Here is a 16,564-nt window from a genome sequence, read left to right on the forward strand (position 1 = left end):
AAATTTTTGACTTTGTAGGCAAGCATCAGGGGGGATTTTATTTTATATTTCTATATCCACTAATGTGATACACATGAGATTTTAACTAGCTTTGTGTTACATGTAGTAAGGTATGACAAAAGAAAAAAATGAGAGTCCAAACTTCAAAATATCAAGTGAGTTTATTGAAGTTACCCGACCATATATTTTCTCTTTTTTTCTTCCTTCCTATTTTATTGTCAAATCCGAACTCAAATAGCACACAAAAAGGAATCAAGTCACTTTCAGGGTTTTATCTAATTTAGTCTCAGCAGCGATGTCGGTTTTCTTCTGTCCTGAAGAACCTCTTGAGAAAGAAGAGCTGCAGATATCCAGCCATGATTATGATTAAGCTCTGGAGGACAGACCAGACATTCACGTAGTAGGATTTGGACTGAAGTAAGTAGTAATCAGCCCCTCTACGCATCCGTGCTACATTATAGAAGCGCCACATGTGCTGGATTCGGAGCCGTATCTTATTTGAAATATCCTTGGCAAAGAAAGAGAGACACTATAAAGTACTATACTGGAAATATGTATGAAGAATGAATTAAACATCTGATGTTGAGTGTATGTTCTTAATCAAGTGGTTTATTACCTTTATCTATATAACTGCATGAACTGGGGATTGGTGTTCCAAATAAAGTAGCTGGTAAGTGATAAGTAATTGACTCAGAAACATGTAATTATTAAATTATGTACCTTAATGTTGGAAAGAGTGCTGTTTAGAAACTCTTCGTCCATTTCATTCTCCTTTTGTGTCTCAGCCTCCTCTTCATAGAACACCCCAAAGTTCAGGAAGACTCGCATGTCACCGAAATGGTTATGATAGTTGGCAAAACACATCTGGTAAAAACCTGAAAAAAAGTGTCAGTAGGGGAACGTAAATAATTTTTAGACGTGTACAAGCAGAGATTTAATGCAACAGTCCGTCTATTTTTTTTAATACCATGCTGGCTCATATTATCAAACATTTAAATGCGCTGTTCAACTGTTGTGACAAAACAAACTACAATCATGTTAACTGAGAGGTTTGCTATACCTGTCTCCTTTGCTTGAAAGTTGATCTGGCCCATAGTGTTATCAGTGTAGGAAAGGAGGATACCATTAGGAGAGAAAACAGAGACCGCCGGGTGTCTGCCTGCAGTCATCCCAGACACCCACTGAACCTGGACGTTATACACCACATAAACACATAACTACATTAAAGAGCTTTATATTTCCTTTAACTTAGTTTAAATATGTCCAAACATTGCTGACTATTTTGTAGAATAGAAGAAACACATCAGCTAAGTCAATAACTGTACAATAACTGATAAGCAATAGGAGAACCAAAGCAAGGTCACTGTACAATTCACTTACTACAGTTCCTCAATTCTTGCAAAGCCTTCCAGATTTCCTTTTAAGTCAAAAAACAAATCTATAAAACAAATAACAAAGAAGTAAAAACTTAAACCGAGTTCAAACTCACCATGTAAGTCAGGTAAAAGCGTCCGTTCTGACGAGCAAAGTGCCAGTAGCACTGTGACTCTGTGCCAGACAGCAGAAGAGCAAAGTCATGGTGATCTGCTGCCTGAAAAAACTCACGACCTCCGTTTGAAGGATCTAAAACACTTTCACCCCTCTGTCCCAAAACTGGAAAGATGAGGAGGACTACAGCACAAAGCATGCAATACATGTCTCAGACTCTTACCACACACACACATACACAGATCTGGCTTCCGTTCAAGGACACATAGGGCAACACAGCACCTGAAAATATACAATGTGGGAGGTTTCATTTGACCAGAATCATGTTGTTGGAAACACACAAATGTATAGAACCTCACTAATGCTCTAAAATCTAGTGGAAAGCCTTCAGAGAAGAAGATTTAAATTAATGGGGGAATAAATCTGGAATAGGATTTTCAAAAAGTACATATAGATGTGATGGTAAGGTGTCCACAAAGTTTTGATCATATGGCATGTATTTAAAAAAAAACAATTATAATATCTAATTCTTTTTATTTTAATTTCAACTGATTGAGGGAAAACTTTCAGGCTGATTTATTAAATAAAATAACAGACCTCTAATATAAAATCATATAATGCATTAACATCTGGTTGGTATCAAAAACAAAGTCTTAACATCTGGTTGGTATCAATTCAGTTTCTCAAATTTTAAACCGCAAGAAATTAGTGCACCTGTGAACTTTCTTCCATTCTTTTTTTATTGACATTTCATTGACTATGAAAGTACAGCACAGAGAGAGTGCTAGTGAGGAAAACCCCTGAATTTCACAAGTCTAAACATGTCCTTTATGTTATAAACCATGTGACCACCATCATCTGTAAAGAATAGATCAACACCGGGGTTTTTCCGTCTCTGTAGTCTGTTTGGTGTTAAAAAGCCTTTTTAGGAAGAAGAGCTGGAAATATCCGGCCAAAAGGATGACGAGGCTGAGAGCAGCCGACCAGGTGCTGACGTAGTTCGAGTTGGATTGGAGCAGGTAGTAATCAGTTGCTCTTCTCATACGTTCAATGCTATAGTAACGCCATATGTGGAACACAGAAGACTGCAGCCGGTTGGAGCTGACCTGCACAGACAACCGATTCAGAACAGGGTCGGTTCTAGACAGGCACATATTGGGAGGGAGTCAGAAATGTGAAGGGGGCATCATGTGTACACATCATGTTCGAGCACTGTTTTTTCCCTGTGCTTAGAACTACAGTGTGTTGGGCGGGGCTTTACGTAGGGGTCTGTCAGACAACGGTAATTTGTCTTCAGTCTGTCAAATTCAGCGGACGTGGACTCATCGTTGTGCTTGTTGTAACTGAAAAAACGCTGCAGCTTTTTCAAAGTCTTTCCCCTCCGTGACGGTGCTGAAATCCGACACGGCACTACGTTAGGCTACGTCTTGACTTATTTGCATACAGACGGTGATTGGATGTTTACCGAGGGCTCAGGGGAGGAGTGTGTGTGTGTGTGTGTGTGTGTGTGTGTGTGTGTGTGTGTGTGTGTGTGTGTGTGTGTGTGTGTGTGTGTGTGTGTGTGTGTGTGTGTGTGTGGTGTGTGTGTGTGTGTGTGTGCGCGCGTGTGCGTGCGCTGCAGCCTGTGAATGAATACACACAGCGGAGGGACAGAGACATGAGGGAAATCTAATACCGTATTGGGTGTAGTGTCCCTTTTTCGGCGGATTTTTCCGCTACCGCAGATCATTTTATCATTTTACTTGTAATATATTCATTTTGTGAGTATATTAACCTGTGCCTTCTCAACATTTCAAAATTTTGATTCTAGGGGGCAAGACATTTATTTGAGGGGGCGCTGCCCCCTCTTGCCCCTGCGTAGAGCCGGACACCGGCCCTGATTCAGAATGTTTTCATAAAATAGCATAGATTATAAAACTATAATTAAAGCTATAATTATGCTTAAAGTCTAAGAACCAGACACAATGGATTCATTTTAGATATTAAATAATGCAATTGTGGATTCATCTTACATCAATGGTATCGAGTGTGTTATTCAACTGTTTCTCATCGTCATCCTTCTTGGAATCCTCGTAGTACACACCAAAGTTCATGAAGATCTGCATGCTGCCAAACCGGTTGTGGAAATTGCTAAAACACATCTGATAAAATCCTGGGGCAAAATATTATGTGCTGTTAATATACACTTCAGAAAAGTGTGCATTAAATATAATAGATACAATTACAAAACTACACATTTCTGGCTGTTCTTTTTTGTTTTTTAATTATTAAAATAATTCATACTGGAATTTTTCTGTTCCTAATGCAGTTAAATGTAAGTTAATAATAATAATAATAATAATAATAATAATAATAATAATAATAATAATAATAATAATAATAATTTCTTTAACTTTTCGTACAATTGTGGAATAAACAACACAAGGCAAAGCAACAGTAAAAGTATATATAATAAGTAATCACAAAGAATTGCAAAATAAATGTAGGCAGAAAATGCTCTTTTGAGGAAGAGAGAATTTTCAGTCTGGGTTTTATGAATATTTTACAGATCAAAACAACGATCCCTTGCTCACCAGTCTCTTTAGCACGGAAGGCAATCTCCCCTGTGGCATCGTCTAATGAACCCACAATAAGGCCACTTGGAGCATTTACAGTGGCTGACAGGTGTCTGTCAACACCCATCCCTGTCGCCCACTGCACCTGGACACACACATCATGTGCATAGCTTATTTACTGACATGTACTCATAATAACCTCCATAATGGACATAAAGTCATGCACACATACAGTACAGTATAAGCTGGCAACACATAATGTATATTGGTACATAGATATAATGTGTAGCATATAATGCACAATCTATAAATGTATATATTTAATATTTTATATAAATATATTAAAAGTATATAATGTATATAATGTATATAAAGTATGTAATGTATAAAGTTAGATGTCAAAGGGTAGTCCCATCAATAAATGTTCAAAATACCCAAAGGTCTTAGGATGAGATGAGATATTAGATAACCTCTTACTGGAGTTGTTTTTATGTAGTTTTACCCAACACAGCAAACAGTATTGTCAGTTATTGTGCTTTTCCAATAGTTATATGGTCATACTTAGAAGTATGTATAACATAGCTAACATAACAATATATTCCCATATTATTCTTTCTTAAAATGTAATACCTTCTTTGAAAGAATGAATTGCACAGCTTTAAATAATATCATTTGTGAAATCCAGTTGTAATACAATGTAAAACACATTCTGCTTAAACATTAATTGGCATCCCGGCAACTGCCTTCAAGCTTTAATTATAAGGTTACAGATAACAGATAAGACACTTTACGGAAACATGTTGTAAATCATATTTGTAAATGCAAATCATGGCAATCACACATGTTACAGATATGTTTTAAGTAGAAGTTAGAAAAGCATTAGATAAACAGTGACAAAATATTCCTCTAACTAAAATGTTTGGCTTTACAAAGCACATACAGTATTCTTGTCTGGCACACTGAATCACCATATGGTGACTAAAACGGTTCCTCCTTTAGTTTGTCTTAAATGACTTTAACTTTTCACAACATTTATCACTTTTTATTTCAAAAACTAATGTTTGTTCCAAATACTGCATAGATTATTAGCTGTGTGCTAACTACAATTCAAAAAACATATTACTCTATTAATCTGCTCTCCTCCATCCTCCAACTACAAAGCCACAATGAATGAAGAAAAAACTGAACAAGACAAATTTCAGCTATATATTACCATAAAGTTGAGATAAAAGTGTTCGCCTTGGTGTGCAAAATGCCAGAAGCACTCAATATCTCCAGCAGGCAGCACGATGGCAAAGTCGTACTGGTCTGCTCCCCAGAACAGCTCCTGGTCACTCAATTCAGGCTGCTGGTCTTTTATCGTTTGTACACAGTTCCATCCTAAGATCAGTAACAAAAGGATAACTCTAATATCCTTCCCTGACATTATAAAGATATGCAGCGTCCATCCACTGGTTTAATCAAGGGAGAAGTCAATTTTTTTGAGGTGCCAAAGCCTATCTATGAAAGAGTAGCAGATGATTAACACTGACGTGGGGCTTACAGAATTTTCAGCTCCTGAGTGGGAAACTTTACGTCCAGTCACAGGTGCTTTAAAGAGTTTGAATACACACTTTTTTTCCCTGCTGTGAAACATCCTTCTATGACACCACAATGAATCCAGTATGACGTACCGCTGTGCTTATAACTGTACAAAAACTAATCACTCAGCAAAAGGCTGCTTGGTTTTTCAATCACTCAGCGGACAATGAATGAGTTAATTAACCTTCTCAAAACTGACTGGTCTGAAGGTGTTGATTAATTTTCCATAAAATCAGATCTGACAGCTACACTGATTGTAATTTACATCTCAGGTTTATATGAATGAGCTCATTCTGGTACATTATTGTTTCTGTAGTAGCAGCTAATTTAGTACAACATGTATGCCAGCACTCCATGCAAACTAAATCTAATAATACAAAAGAGTCAAACAACACTACATTTCCCATAATGCATTCTACACACGTTACTTTCTGGTCCCTTTACTTGCTGATCTACAGTCAGTACCATTGCAGGAGAATGAATAACGCATGATAAGCAGATCTGCAAGAGAAACAGGCTTAGCCACGCCTACTTGTGGCTGACGACCCGTGACTTGTCGGTCAGCGTCCAATACCATTCGACCATGTTGTTAAGTGCGGAAGAGTGACCACGTGACATGAAGACAGCAACCGGTTGTATAGGCATAGATATCTATGTTGTGTAGCTAATATGGGCGTTAAAGCTGAGGTTATATCGTCTTTAAGGAAACACGACATTGGAGACGAGTTTTCGCATTTATCTCGCTTTCCGAAGGCGTCAGTACTGATTCCTCTGTTCCTGAGACAGGGTGAAGTGCATGTGCTCCTGACTGTGCGGTCTACTGAAGTGAGTGGACTTTCATCTCATCTCACTTCCTCAAATGTTGACATTGTGCATGTTATTCCGACCTAATAACTCGTAATTTGAGACTATAATATATGCTGATATTTCATTATTTTTATACTATTTAATGGCAGATTTAATGATTTGGGGTTCCTAGTGCCAAGTCCTCACCTGATGATCATTTCCATTTCCAGCATTTAGCAGACACACTTATATTCAGAGCGACTTACATTATTTCATTTTTATACAACTGAGCAATTGAGGGTTAAGGGTCTTGCTCAGGGGCCCAACAGTGGCAGCTTGGTGATTCAAACTCACAACCCTCAGATTGGTAGTCCAAGGCCTTAATCACGCTACCACATGATGATATGTCATTAATATTATTTTATTTTTTCCTAATAATTTCTTATTACCTAATTTGTGGTTTAAAGTTCAGATTTTAGGTCTTAATATAACAACATCATATAATATAATATAAGGCTGTAATATTATGTACATTATATATTCCGGTTATGTTGACGTACTCCATGTTTTCACGTTGGTGGTCTTTGTGTTTTGCCGTGTAACAAAACCTTAAACAATATCCCATTAGGCATACGTAATAACCCCATACCGCATCCTTTTATCATATAAAAATTTATTATCATTTATAAACTTGTACATTTTTATTCGGAATCTGGTCATTTTTTTATGGAGAGTGTTTGAGCTGTGGTTGTTTTATATATATATATATATATATATATATATATATATATATATATATATATATATATATATATAAGAACTTTTTTTCTATTCCTCTTCTCAGCTCAAACACAACCCTGGAGAGGTGTGTTTTCCCGGAGGGAAAGCCGATCCACACGATCGGGATGAAACTGACACAGCGTTGAGGGAAGCATTGGAGGAGATCAGCCTTCCTCCTGATGGAGTAGAAGTGGTTTGCAAACTCTGTCCTCTGTTAAATCAGGTGCATTGATTTAGCTCAGATCATTAACTTAATGTGGATTTTGTTAGCATTGGTCTCATAAGTTAATGAAAAAGCTTTGCCTCACTTTCATCTCAATATTTCCCACAGAGAGGCCTTCTGGTGACTCCAGTGGTGGCTTTCATCAGTGACTCCTTCCAAGCAAGACCAAACCCTGATGAAGTGAGCGAGGTGTTCTCTGTGCCTGTGGAGTTCTTTATGAAGGAGATTAATCACTCAGCTTACCTTCTACCAGACACAGCAAGCTATGTACATAGTTTCATTTACACTGACCCTGTCACAGGCAAGATCCACCAGATCTGGGGATTAACAGCCTATTTGCTTATCGTCCTGGCTGTTCTTACTTTTGAAAAGAAGCCAGAGTTTGAAGTGGGCTTTGATTTGGAGAATCTAGTTGCAACATTTCGTCAAAATCTTCAACACAGGTTAAGCAAGTTATAACTAATTTCAATCATAGAATGAGGTGCAACTTGTAGTTTATCCCTAAAATAAGGACAGGAAAGTAATTTTTCCGGGTTTTATTTTTACTAAATGCATTAATTCACCTGCTTTATTCTGGTCAGAGTATATCCCAGGATCTTTGACGATTCACAAACATACAAACATTTACACGTGTGAATGAGCAGAAGGAAGGATTCAAATCAGTCATAGACTCTTTTATAAAACACTTTTGTTCATGTGCATGAACATCACCTTCACTGTAAAATATGAGAGCCCCTTTAACTCGGTTGTTCTGTTTAACTTCAATTGTCATGACACATTTTGGACATGATCTCGAGTTTGTACTTTCTAAAAAAATTAAACTTAAAAAATCCCATTTTCTTGACTGAGTTTTTATACAGCAGATGAACTTCCTTTTAAGCGTCTTGAATTTGAATTTAAAAATGAAACGTGCTACATTGTTGATTGAAAAAGCCACGGGACCTCAATGTCTGAATAGACTTTAATTGTAAATACATTTATATTAAATATTACAAATATATTGTATTAGAACTATTAAAATGACTCGAATGCTTTGAATGACCTTATATCTAATATATTACAAAAACTTGTACGCGGTTATATGAAGTTGCATTTTATTGCTAATGTCAGTCTACATTATAAATCCTGCACTTTTATTAATACGAAAACATTGTGATCATTAGAAATAAAATAATATGCTAAATAACGATGGACTGTGTCTATTATTTTATGACTGTGTATTTTATGTTCACATTAATACAAAGCTTCTCCAAAACAAAAAAGAAATTCACAGACCCTGTGTAAATGTTTTATAAATTCATTATTAATAAACCATTATTTTAATATATACTGTAGTATTCTGATATTTCCATTTTTTTTTACAGCTAAATGTGTTTCTGTTTTAAATAAATCCATCAATGGTGACTTATCATGCTTTTAGATAGGAAAGATAAAAGCCAGACAATGTAACTGTTCTGTTTGTGCAGTGCAATAAATCATGAGGTCTTATTAAATGCATAGTATAAATGATATGGGAAAAGAAACACACACACACACACACAGAGAGAGAGAGAGAGAGAGAGAGAGAGAGAGAGAGAGAGAGAGAAACATACTTCAACAACAAAGTTGTATCACTTTCATTCAACCCAAAAACACTAAACATATCTTTCCGTCACATTTTGGTTTCTCCTCCAAAAGAGTCAAATGATAAAGTAAATAATCCACTTTTATTTCAGCATTCAGAACGAGCGTGTCTGTATTTCACATGCGCCTTCTGAATCACTGCTGATGACGCGTCACTGCAGCGTGCTGAAGAATATCAGTTTAGCTGGAGAGAAATCTAGGGTGCTATGTGTTCTGTGTAATCACCTGACAGGACTGTCACTATCATATTATGTCCTACAGACTGACTAGAAAGAAATCAGCCCTAGCCTGTTCTCTTCATAGCATCCTGTGGTGTTCAGCATTCTTACTGCCGGTGTCGCTGGTCAAGTGTTGCTGCAGTAGCTACTGGAGCAGGTGGGATTCAGCCAGTTCAACTCTTCTTTGTTAGAGAACAAAGTTGTCTCATTTAATGGATTTCAATTATTTATCTCTTTCTGTTACAGCACAGGGGGGCACGGTGGCTTAGTGGGTAGCACGTTTGCCTCACACCTCCAGGGCTGGGGTTCGATTCCCGCCTCCCCCTTGTGTGTGTGGAGTTTGCATGTTCTCCCCGTGCCTCAGGGGTTTCCTCCGGGTACTCCGGTTTCCTCCCCCGGTCCAAAGACATGCATGGTAGGTTGATTGGCATTTCTGGAAAAATTGTCCAGAGTGTGTGTGTGTGTGCGCCCTGTGATGGGTTGGCACCCCGTCCAGGGTGTATCCTGCCTTGATGCCCGATGACGCCTGAGATAGGCACAGGCTCCCCGTGACCCGAGAAGTTCGGATAAGCGGTAGAAAATGAGTGAGTGAGTGAGTGAGTGAGTGAGTGTTACAGCACATCAGTTCACTGAATGAGCACACCGAATGAATCAATTCAAGGCATTTTTCCTTAGACACAAAAGACATGTGTAGCGGCTATCTTACGTTGTTAAAAGCCGCCGAGAGGCTGAAGCAGGAACTCAATGCATTTGCGAAGCATATGAAGTATCAGTGAGGCAAACAGCTGTTAATAGTCCCTTTTTTTTCTTCTTTCAAAAGTTGTGTATATGAGTATGGTCAACAAAGAATACATCGTCCTGACTCACCCCCTCTCTCCACCACACTAAGTGAACAGGTGACTAATATTCCTATTCCCAGGTAATCCCGTGACCCTCCACCATGATCACGTGACATTAATTTCACTCTTTCATGTCCCTTTCAACATGTACTGTAAATCAATCCACACTCAACTGCCTTGGTCCAGGCTAATAGAAAGTAAATGTTTATGCATTTTTGACCACTAGGGGGTGAAAATACACTTGAGTAAGTAAGTCTTTAGTCACACTGGTTACAGTGATTTGCAGACTATTCATAAAGTGAAAAGCTGAGAGGAATATCTTGTTTGCTGGAGAGACGCTAGACTGACTAAACCAAGACAAATCGGCATTTTAGTGCCAGATGGAAAGTATTCTTTTTGTTTCTGATGTACAGAGTTGTTAAGAAACCTCAGTCAGAATGTGCATGCCAAATCTGCTCAGCTGCATGTGGGCTGTGTTTTGCTAAATGCCAACTTAATGACCTACAGCTTTAGAAGTAGCTATGAAAAGGATGACATTAAGAATATTTTTGCATGCAGGAAAAAAACTACCCCAAGCACAACTAAAATGCAATCAGAGGCAGTGGTATGAATGTGCACAACGTTGAGACTCGGTATAACAACCATTTCAGTAGTGTTGTGTTTAATCCAATTGGTTTATGTTACAGCAGAACGGGAAGATGTGTCAGTGGTCTTAACTTTAAATGGTCATGTTGCTTCAGCAAATATGTGCATGCAGTCTATTCATTACATTTTTACAGCTTGTTTTGAATAGTTTTGCAAAAAAAAATAAAATAAATGCAGTCACTCACAACCATCATGGGAGGGTAAAAATTGACATCTTCATAAATTTAATACAGACAAATTTTGACTTGTACACTTATTTTGCAACCCTTATTGGTGTTTTTACTCATAATTGGAAACAGAAGAGTGGCTTTATCCCAGGGACTCAACAATATTCGTTTTTTATGAGGTCACAGCCAGTATCAATTTCATTTGTTTTTATTATACCTCCTGCTAGATAGCGGGTCATAAATGAACTCTGACACCATAGACGTCCAGGGCTTTCTTTTACGGAATAATGTTTAAGAGGGGTCTGTTTTTTGTCAGTTTTATGTTGTGTTTGATTATATACTATATTTTCTGCTAGTAATCTAAACCTTGGCTGTAGTGCTAAAGTTTCCTCTTGAGGGTTCACCTACAGGTCAGTTTTTTTTTAGACTAAGGCATATGATGATTATCTTTCCGATATGTTCTATATTATTGTGTAAAACTCTTTTATAAATGTTGAAATGACATCTTTAGCTTGATTGTGTCTGTAGAAAAGGCCAAAAGAATTGACAGTATTAAGCAATAGATCATTTTTCAGATAGGAACATCACTGAGGCTGTCTGAAATAAGACACGCAGAAGATACAAAAGAACTATGGCAAGGTTATCTCAAGATGCTTCAGATAACTCCCTCGCCAATGTCCTTAAATGACTTTAAAATATATGAGCATGTACCTTGGAGAATTGATGTACATTTATTTATCACCATTTACTATTGTTTATTACAATGTACTGATTGATATTAGAATATTTCCTTATCAAAATACTGTATATTAGAAATGGAATTTTGAATTCATTGTTCAGATTGGAGAGATAATAATTTTTATAGTTTTTTAAACAGGTAAAAACTACACATAAGAATGGGAAATATTTTTATTATCATGTTAAATGTATATATTTGATCTCAAGGGCATACAAAATAGGTTTTTGTTCTGGTGGACGTAGACCCTGAGGCATGTGGAGAACATACAAAGCTGCACAGGTAGGAACTGAAGCCCCAATCCCAGAAGTGTGAAGCAAATGTGCTAACAACTAAGCCATTGTGTCTCCTATGTATGAGTCTGGCCCACACAAGACAAGGCATTTGGTTTAGACTGGATAAGAGACTGATAAGATGGCATGATAAGAGGTTTTGATTTTAATGTTAAAGACAGACAGATACTGTATGAATCCGGAGAAAGAAAACACATCATTCTTCGGTAACTTTAGTTCATTCTTTAGTAATCCTTGGCAACTGCCTGGTAAGGGTCATGCTGGTTTAAGCTAGTTTGTTTATATTATGGGAAATACAGTGTTTTCCACCGTTTCTACAATGGCACGGTTTATTAAAAACAAAAAAGTCTAGTTTAAACCACACCCACTTTTAGTTTAAATAGAAATACAGATATAAATATCTGGAGCACTAAACTGTTACGGATAAAGATTCCAATGCGCCATTGCATTACATCCCTACTGTAGATCATGTGAAGTGATGACAATTACTGATAAACTACTTTGTATTCATGTTCTTGTTTACTAACCTAAATAATCGTTTGCCTTGAGTAATGTTTTACTGAGTATTGATTATAAACCAGACTGAAAACAGAATTGTCCTAACCTGTCAAAGTATTTTCCTGCTTCTACAAGATCCTAAACAGATCCTAAACCATAGTACAAACCTAGAGCACCTAATCATGTACCAACACTTTTGCTCATTATTTGGCCTATAAATATTCACCCAGCCAAAACCCAGTGCACAGCTTGCCAGGATTTACCACATTATCTAGACTCAGCAGGGAGCGCACTCATCCTCATCGCCAACTGTCTCTGAGGCCATTTCATACATGAAGTCTCATGGCATCTCCAGTGGAAAACTTCTGTTACCTATTTTTAGTGCAACAAAGACAGCGATTGTTTCCTTTGTCAGAACCCTCTGGAGTTTTCCCCCTTCTGTGTCAAGGTCAATTTTGTGTACAGGGAGAAGAGAAATGTGGTACCATGCAGGGATTTTGGGTAAGATTGTGATTGTGGCCATAAACCCTATACGGTGTTCCCTGAGGACGCTATGACTGTGAGAAAATAAGCAAAGTGCACAGGGGAGATTATGTTCAGCATGAGAGAACATGCTGTTTAAAAATGCTGTTCACATGCACAAGAATGAGGTGAGGGAGGAATGAGATCTTTAAAACCACACAAACACAAACAAAAAATATCTGTGCTCAAAATCCAAACCTTATTGGAGACGAAAGGAAGCCTTTTACAGTTAAAGTCCCAACAACAGATGTGATGTAATCACTGACCTATAGTGAACTAATTTGCATTTAACACAGATAAAAATGTTCATTTACTAATTCATTCCGACAGGTGCAGATGCACGTTAGGACCAGCTTCATAAACACCATCGTAACATAATTGTCTGATAATGAGATTCAAATTCTGAAGAGGCTTTGTGTTGCAAAATCTGCAAATACTTTTCATCTAACATAATATGAGAAATTGAAATTAGACCCCGATTTCATGTTTAAATGATTGTGTTTGAATTTTTTGTATTACTGACATATTTTGTGCCATATGGAATTTTTTTTATCGGTCACTAGTATATATTTAACTCTAACAGAAAAATCCACATCATCTTAATAATGAATAATAAGTCAATAATGATATTTAAATGTGTCAGATCATACACTTTTATTTTCACATATGATTTTTACACATGTGGAGCACTTGGTTTTAGTTCCCAGAAACCTTTGCACATAAATGGTCACACATTATTCATATAATGTGCTTTCTTGAGTTCACATGTGTAGTCCATAGCATGTTAAAATGCATGTATTTCATGTAAACCCACATTAGTTATAAATACACAATTACTTCTAGCCTTTGTGAAATGTATATGATTTTCCATCAGGCATGAGGCTTTTAAACTGATTCACCTTGGCTCATAGGTACAGGAACTTATAGCTGCAGTATAAGATTCAAGATTCAAGATTTTTATTTGTCACATACAGTACACAATTATATAGGGCATATATAACCAGTAGAAACACAACAATGAAAGATGAGATAAAAGTAAACAATGAAAAAATAAGAATAAAATATAATAGGCAAGTGTGAGCATAAAAACAGCTTAATAAACAGATTGTAAGTTCAGCTGGCATGTGTGGGTGGAAACACAGCCCTGTACCATTTGGCCATTTGGTGTTTTTCTTTCTTCATCTTCTTAGGTATATCTTTACACTTTCACCCTGTTGATTATTAATATGAGATATTAGGTCTCAGACTCCATGTTGCTTCTTGGGCTGAATTATATTTCAGGACTAATCATTGTATCATTGTCTGTTTTAAATGACATTAGTTGACATTTGATACAAACTGTAAATGTGATTTGCCACACAGCAGCCTGAATATTAAGGTCACTGCGTAGGCCTACATTTAATGATTACAGCAAATAATTTGTCAGCCTTACTCTGACACTGGAAAGAGCTAGACCTCCACTGAGCAGAAGGCATTATATTGGTATGAGTGAAGTTATTTGTGTTTTTTGAGACACACATCTCTTGGTGGTTCCATGAACAACCTGGGATAACTGCAGCATTTCTGTTACTTGGTATAATCTCAGTCATAACATCGAAATTTTTAAAATCCCACAATGCTGCTGAGCTCAAACTCAAACCAGTGTAACACACACGCTACCTTAGTAATAATTAAGGATATTTTGCTAATTTAAAATATTTATTTCAAGAATGGGGGGCACGGTGGCTTAGTGGTTAGCACGTTTGCCTCACACCTCCAGAGTTTGGGGTTCGATTCCCACCTCCGCCTTGTGTGTGTGGAGTTTGCATGTTCTTCCTGTGCCTCGGGGGTTTCCTCCGGGTACTCCGGTTTCCTCCCCGGTCCAAAGACATGCATGGTAGGTTGATTGGCATCTCTGGAAAACTGTCCGTAGTGTGTGAGTGTGTGAGTGAATGAGAGTGTGTGTGTGTGTGTGCCCTGTGATGGGTTGGCACTCTGTCCAGTGTGTATCCTGCCTTGATTCCCGATGACCCGAGAAGTTCGGGTAAGCTGTAGAAAATGAATGAATGAATGAATGAATGATATTTCAAGAATGACTCAAAATGACCTGACACTAGAATAAGACCATTTAAAGCTGGAAAAGTCTAATGAATAAGTTTAATAAGCTTAGGAAGAAGTATTCGATTCATTTGTAGTTTTGCTTTTTCAAATATTTTGTCTTGATAAGATGTATGATTCAGATCTCAGGTACTTGAATTGAATGTCAGATTCAATTTTATTGAATTCGCATGTAGCATGTATTCTCTTAAGTTTTTTAATGATTACTATAGACTTTAACAAGTTGTTTAAATAAAATCAGGAAAACAGTCTGCATAAAAAATAAATTGGCTTCACACCTCTGTCATATATTATCTGTAAGTATAAAGACAGCAGTATGGTTGTCTGAGGCTTATTCTTGCACTTGAGACTTTCTTTCTCTTAAACATTTATACTTAATACTTTTAGAATATTTAAGAAAACAAAGTGAAAAATGACCACTTTTTGCTAACAGCATACACGTTTATATTAAAGCTGTTTGTATTGTGACAGATAGCTATTAGTATTCAGCTAGTTTCCATCACCAGCCTTATCATCAATGTTAACGTTTAAGAACTTATGAATAAAGCTCTAAAATATATTCAGATTTTCCTTGCAGAAAGAGACACCAGTCAGAACCGATGTGATATAAGGCTTTATCCTTTCTGAATACTTTTTTACTTTTCTTTAACCTCTGTGAGGAATCGTGAAGCTGTACATCACATTTTACTGTCATTGGTTTAGATAAGTAACTTCACTTTTTCTCAAGTAAATGATTTTAATAACCAGATCTTTCTGAGTTAAAAAAAAAAAGTGCCCATATTTGATTCTGTGATTTTGTTTCATAACCTGCACCATGAACCTTTCTCTAAATAATTATCCTGCACTGCATTTTCCCACCTCAGTCCACAGGCTCATACTGGTGACACTTCAATCTGTAAAATACAGTTTACTCTCTTTATATACAGGATACACTGAATCCTCCATCTCTGACAAATAGTTACTCATGGAAGATCTTATATCTTGCGGCAAAGAGCAAACTCGTTAAGTGGCACATAAATTTTACTGATGACAAAGGAGCCGAAGAGTACTCTGCTTCTGCCATTCCTCATTCTGTCAGTATATGCCTCAGTTAATTAAAACATTAAAAAGCAAACAAGAGACCGTAACCATTGCAACATGACAAAGGTAAAGAAACATGACCCAGCACCAGCCGTTACCCAAAGGCACAGTTATAATACTTAGTTACTAATAGTAATAGTTTCTAGGTGACCTGACAGCCTTTCGTTGTTATCCTTGTGTTTTCCTGCACCGAGCTGGGTATCTTTAATTAACACCTGAGTTTTCTCTTTTCCAAACAAACATTTTGGAGCTCTGTGGTTGCCAGGTGCTAGAATAAAAGGTGCCAATTACTGCAGGTGTCTGGGCCTGTAATTCACTTCACTGCATTTAATAGTGAGGGAAAGGAGTGTGTGTGTGTGTGTGTGTGTGTGTGTATGTGTGTGTGTGTGTGTGTGTGTGTGTGTGTGTGTGTGTGTGTGTGTGTGTGTGTGTG

At 37.1% G+C, this 16,564-nt stretch overlaps 3 protein-coding genes across 3 annotated transcripts; 1 reads left to right on the top strand and 2 right to left on the bottom strand.

The window, feature by feature from the left end:
* Window positions 1-142: 142 nt before the first annotated feature.
* Window positions 143-1,790, bottom strand: LOC113636185 (transmembrane emp24 domain-containing protein 6-like). Its single transcript, XM_027136175.2, has 4 exons — window positions 1,490-1,790; window positions 1,061-1,187; window positions 721-875; window positions 143-508 (listed from the first exon to the last, which is right to left on the bottom strand). The coding sequence occupies exons 1-4, from the start codon at window positions 1,694-1,696 to the stop codon at window positions 287-289; spliced, it is 711 nt and encodes a 236-aa protein (XP_026991976.1). The 5' UTR covers window positions 1,697-1,790; the 3' UTR covers window positions 143-286.
* A 420-nt stretch (window positions 1,791-2,210) lies between these two features.
* LOC113636184 (transmembrane emp24 domain-containing protein 6-like) lies at window positions 2,211-5,580 on the bottom strand. Its single transcript, XM_027136174.2, has 4 exons — window positions 5,257-5,580; window positions 4,062-4,188; window positions 3,501-3,640; window positions 2,211-2,594 (listed from the first exon to the last, which is right to left on the bottom strand). Exons 1-4 carry the CDS (start codon window positions 5,467-5,469, stop codon window positions 2,361-2,363), a joined length of 714 nt encoding a protein of 237 aa, XP_026991975.1. The 5' UTR covers window positions 5,470-5,580; the 3' UTR covers window positions 2,211-2,360.
* Window positions 5,581-6,200: 620 nt separating this feature from the next.
* Window positions 6,201-8,600, top strand: nudt7 (nudix (nucleoside diphosphate linked moiety X)-type motif 7). Its single transcript, XM_027136176.2, has 3 exons — window positions 6,201-6,449; window positions 7,255-7,413; window positions 7,522-8,600. The coding sequence occupies exons 1-3, from the start codon at window positions 6,294-6,296 to the stop codon at window positions 7,870-7,872; spliced, it is 666 nt and encodes a 221-aa protein (XP_026991977.1). The 5' UTR covers window positions 6,201-6,293; the 3' UTR covers window positions 7,873-8,600.
* The last annotated feature ends 7,964 nt before the right edge of the window (window positions 8,601-16,564 follow it).

Source organism: Tachysurus fulvidraco, chromosome 17, assembly GCF_022655615.1.
Source record: "Tachysurus fulvidraco isolate hzauxx_2018 chromosome 17, HZAU_PFXX_2.0, whole genome shotgun sequence".
Classification (NCBI taxonomy): Eukaryota; Metazoa; Chordata; class Actinopteri; order Siluriformes; family Bagridae; genus Tachysurus; species Tachysurus fulvidraco.

Coding starts and splice junctions, on each gene's coding strand:
- LOC113636185 (XM_027136175.2), bottom strand. CDS start 1,696: ATGTATTGCATGCTTTGTGCTGTAGTCCTCCTCATCTTTCCAGTTTTG. Junction 1,188..1,489: donor GCTTTTACCTGACTTACATG/GTGAGTTTGAAC, acceptor TATAACGTCCAG/GTTCAGTGGGTGTCTGGGAT. Junction 509..720: donor GCACTCTTTCCAACATTAAG/GTACATAATTTA, acceptor TTCTTTGCCAAG/GATATTTCAAATAAGATACG.
- LOC113636184 (XM_027136174.2), bottom strand. CDS start 5,469: ATGTCAGGGAAGGATATTAGAGTTATCCTTTTGTTACTGATCTTAGGA. Junction 3,641..4,061: donor CTTCCGTGCTAAAGAGACTG/GTGAGCAAGGGA, acceptor ATTTTGCCCCAG/GATTTTATCAGATGTGTTTT. Junction 2,595..3,500: donor ACACACTCGATACCATTGAT/GTAAGATGAATC, acceptor TTGTCTGTGCAG/GTCAGCTCCAACCGGCTGCA.
- nudt7 (XM_027136176.2), top strand. CDS start 6,294: ATGGGCGTTAAAGCTGAGGTTATATCGTCTTTAAGGAAACACGACATT. Junction 6,450..7,254: donor TGACTGTGCGGTCTACTGAA/GTGAGTGGACTT, acceptor TCCTCTTCTCAG/CTCAAACACAACCCTGGAGA. Junction 7,414..7,521: donor TCTGTCCTCTGTTAAATCAG/GTGCATTGATTT, acceptor TATTTCCCACAG/AGAGGCCTTCTGGTGACTCC.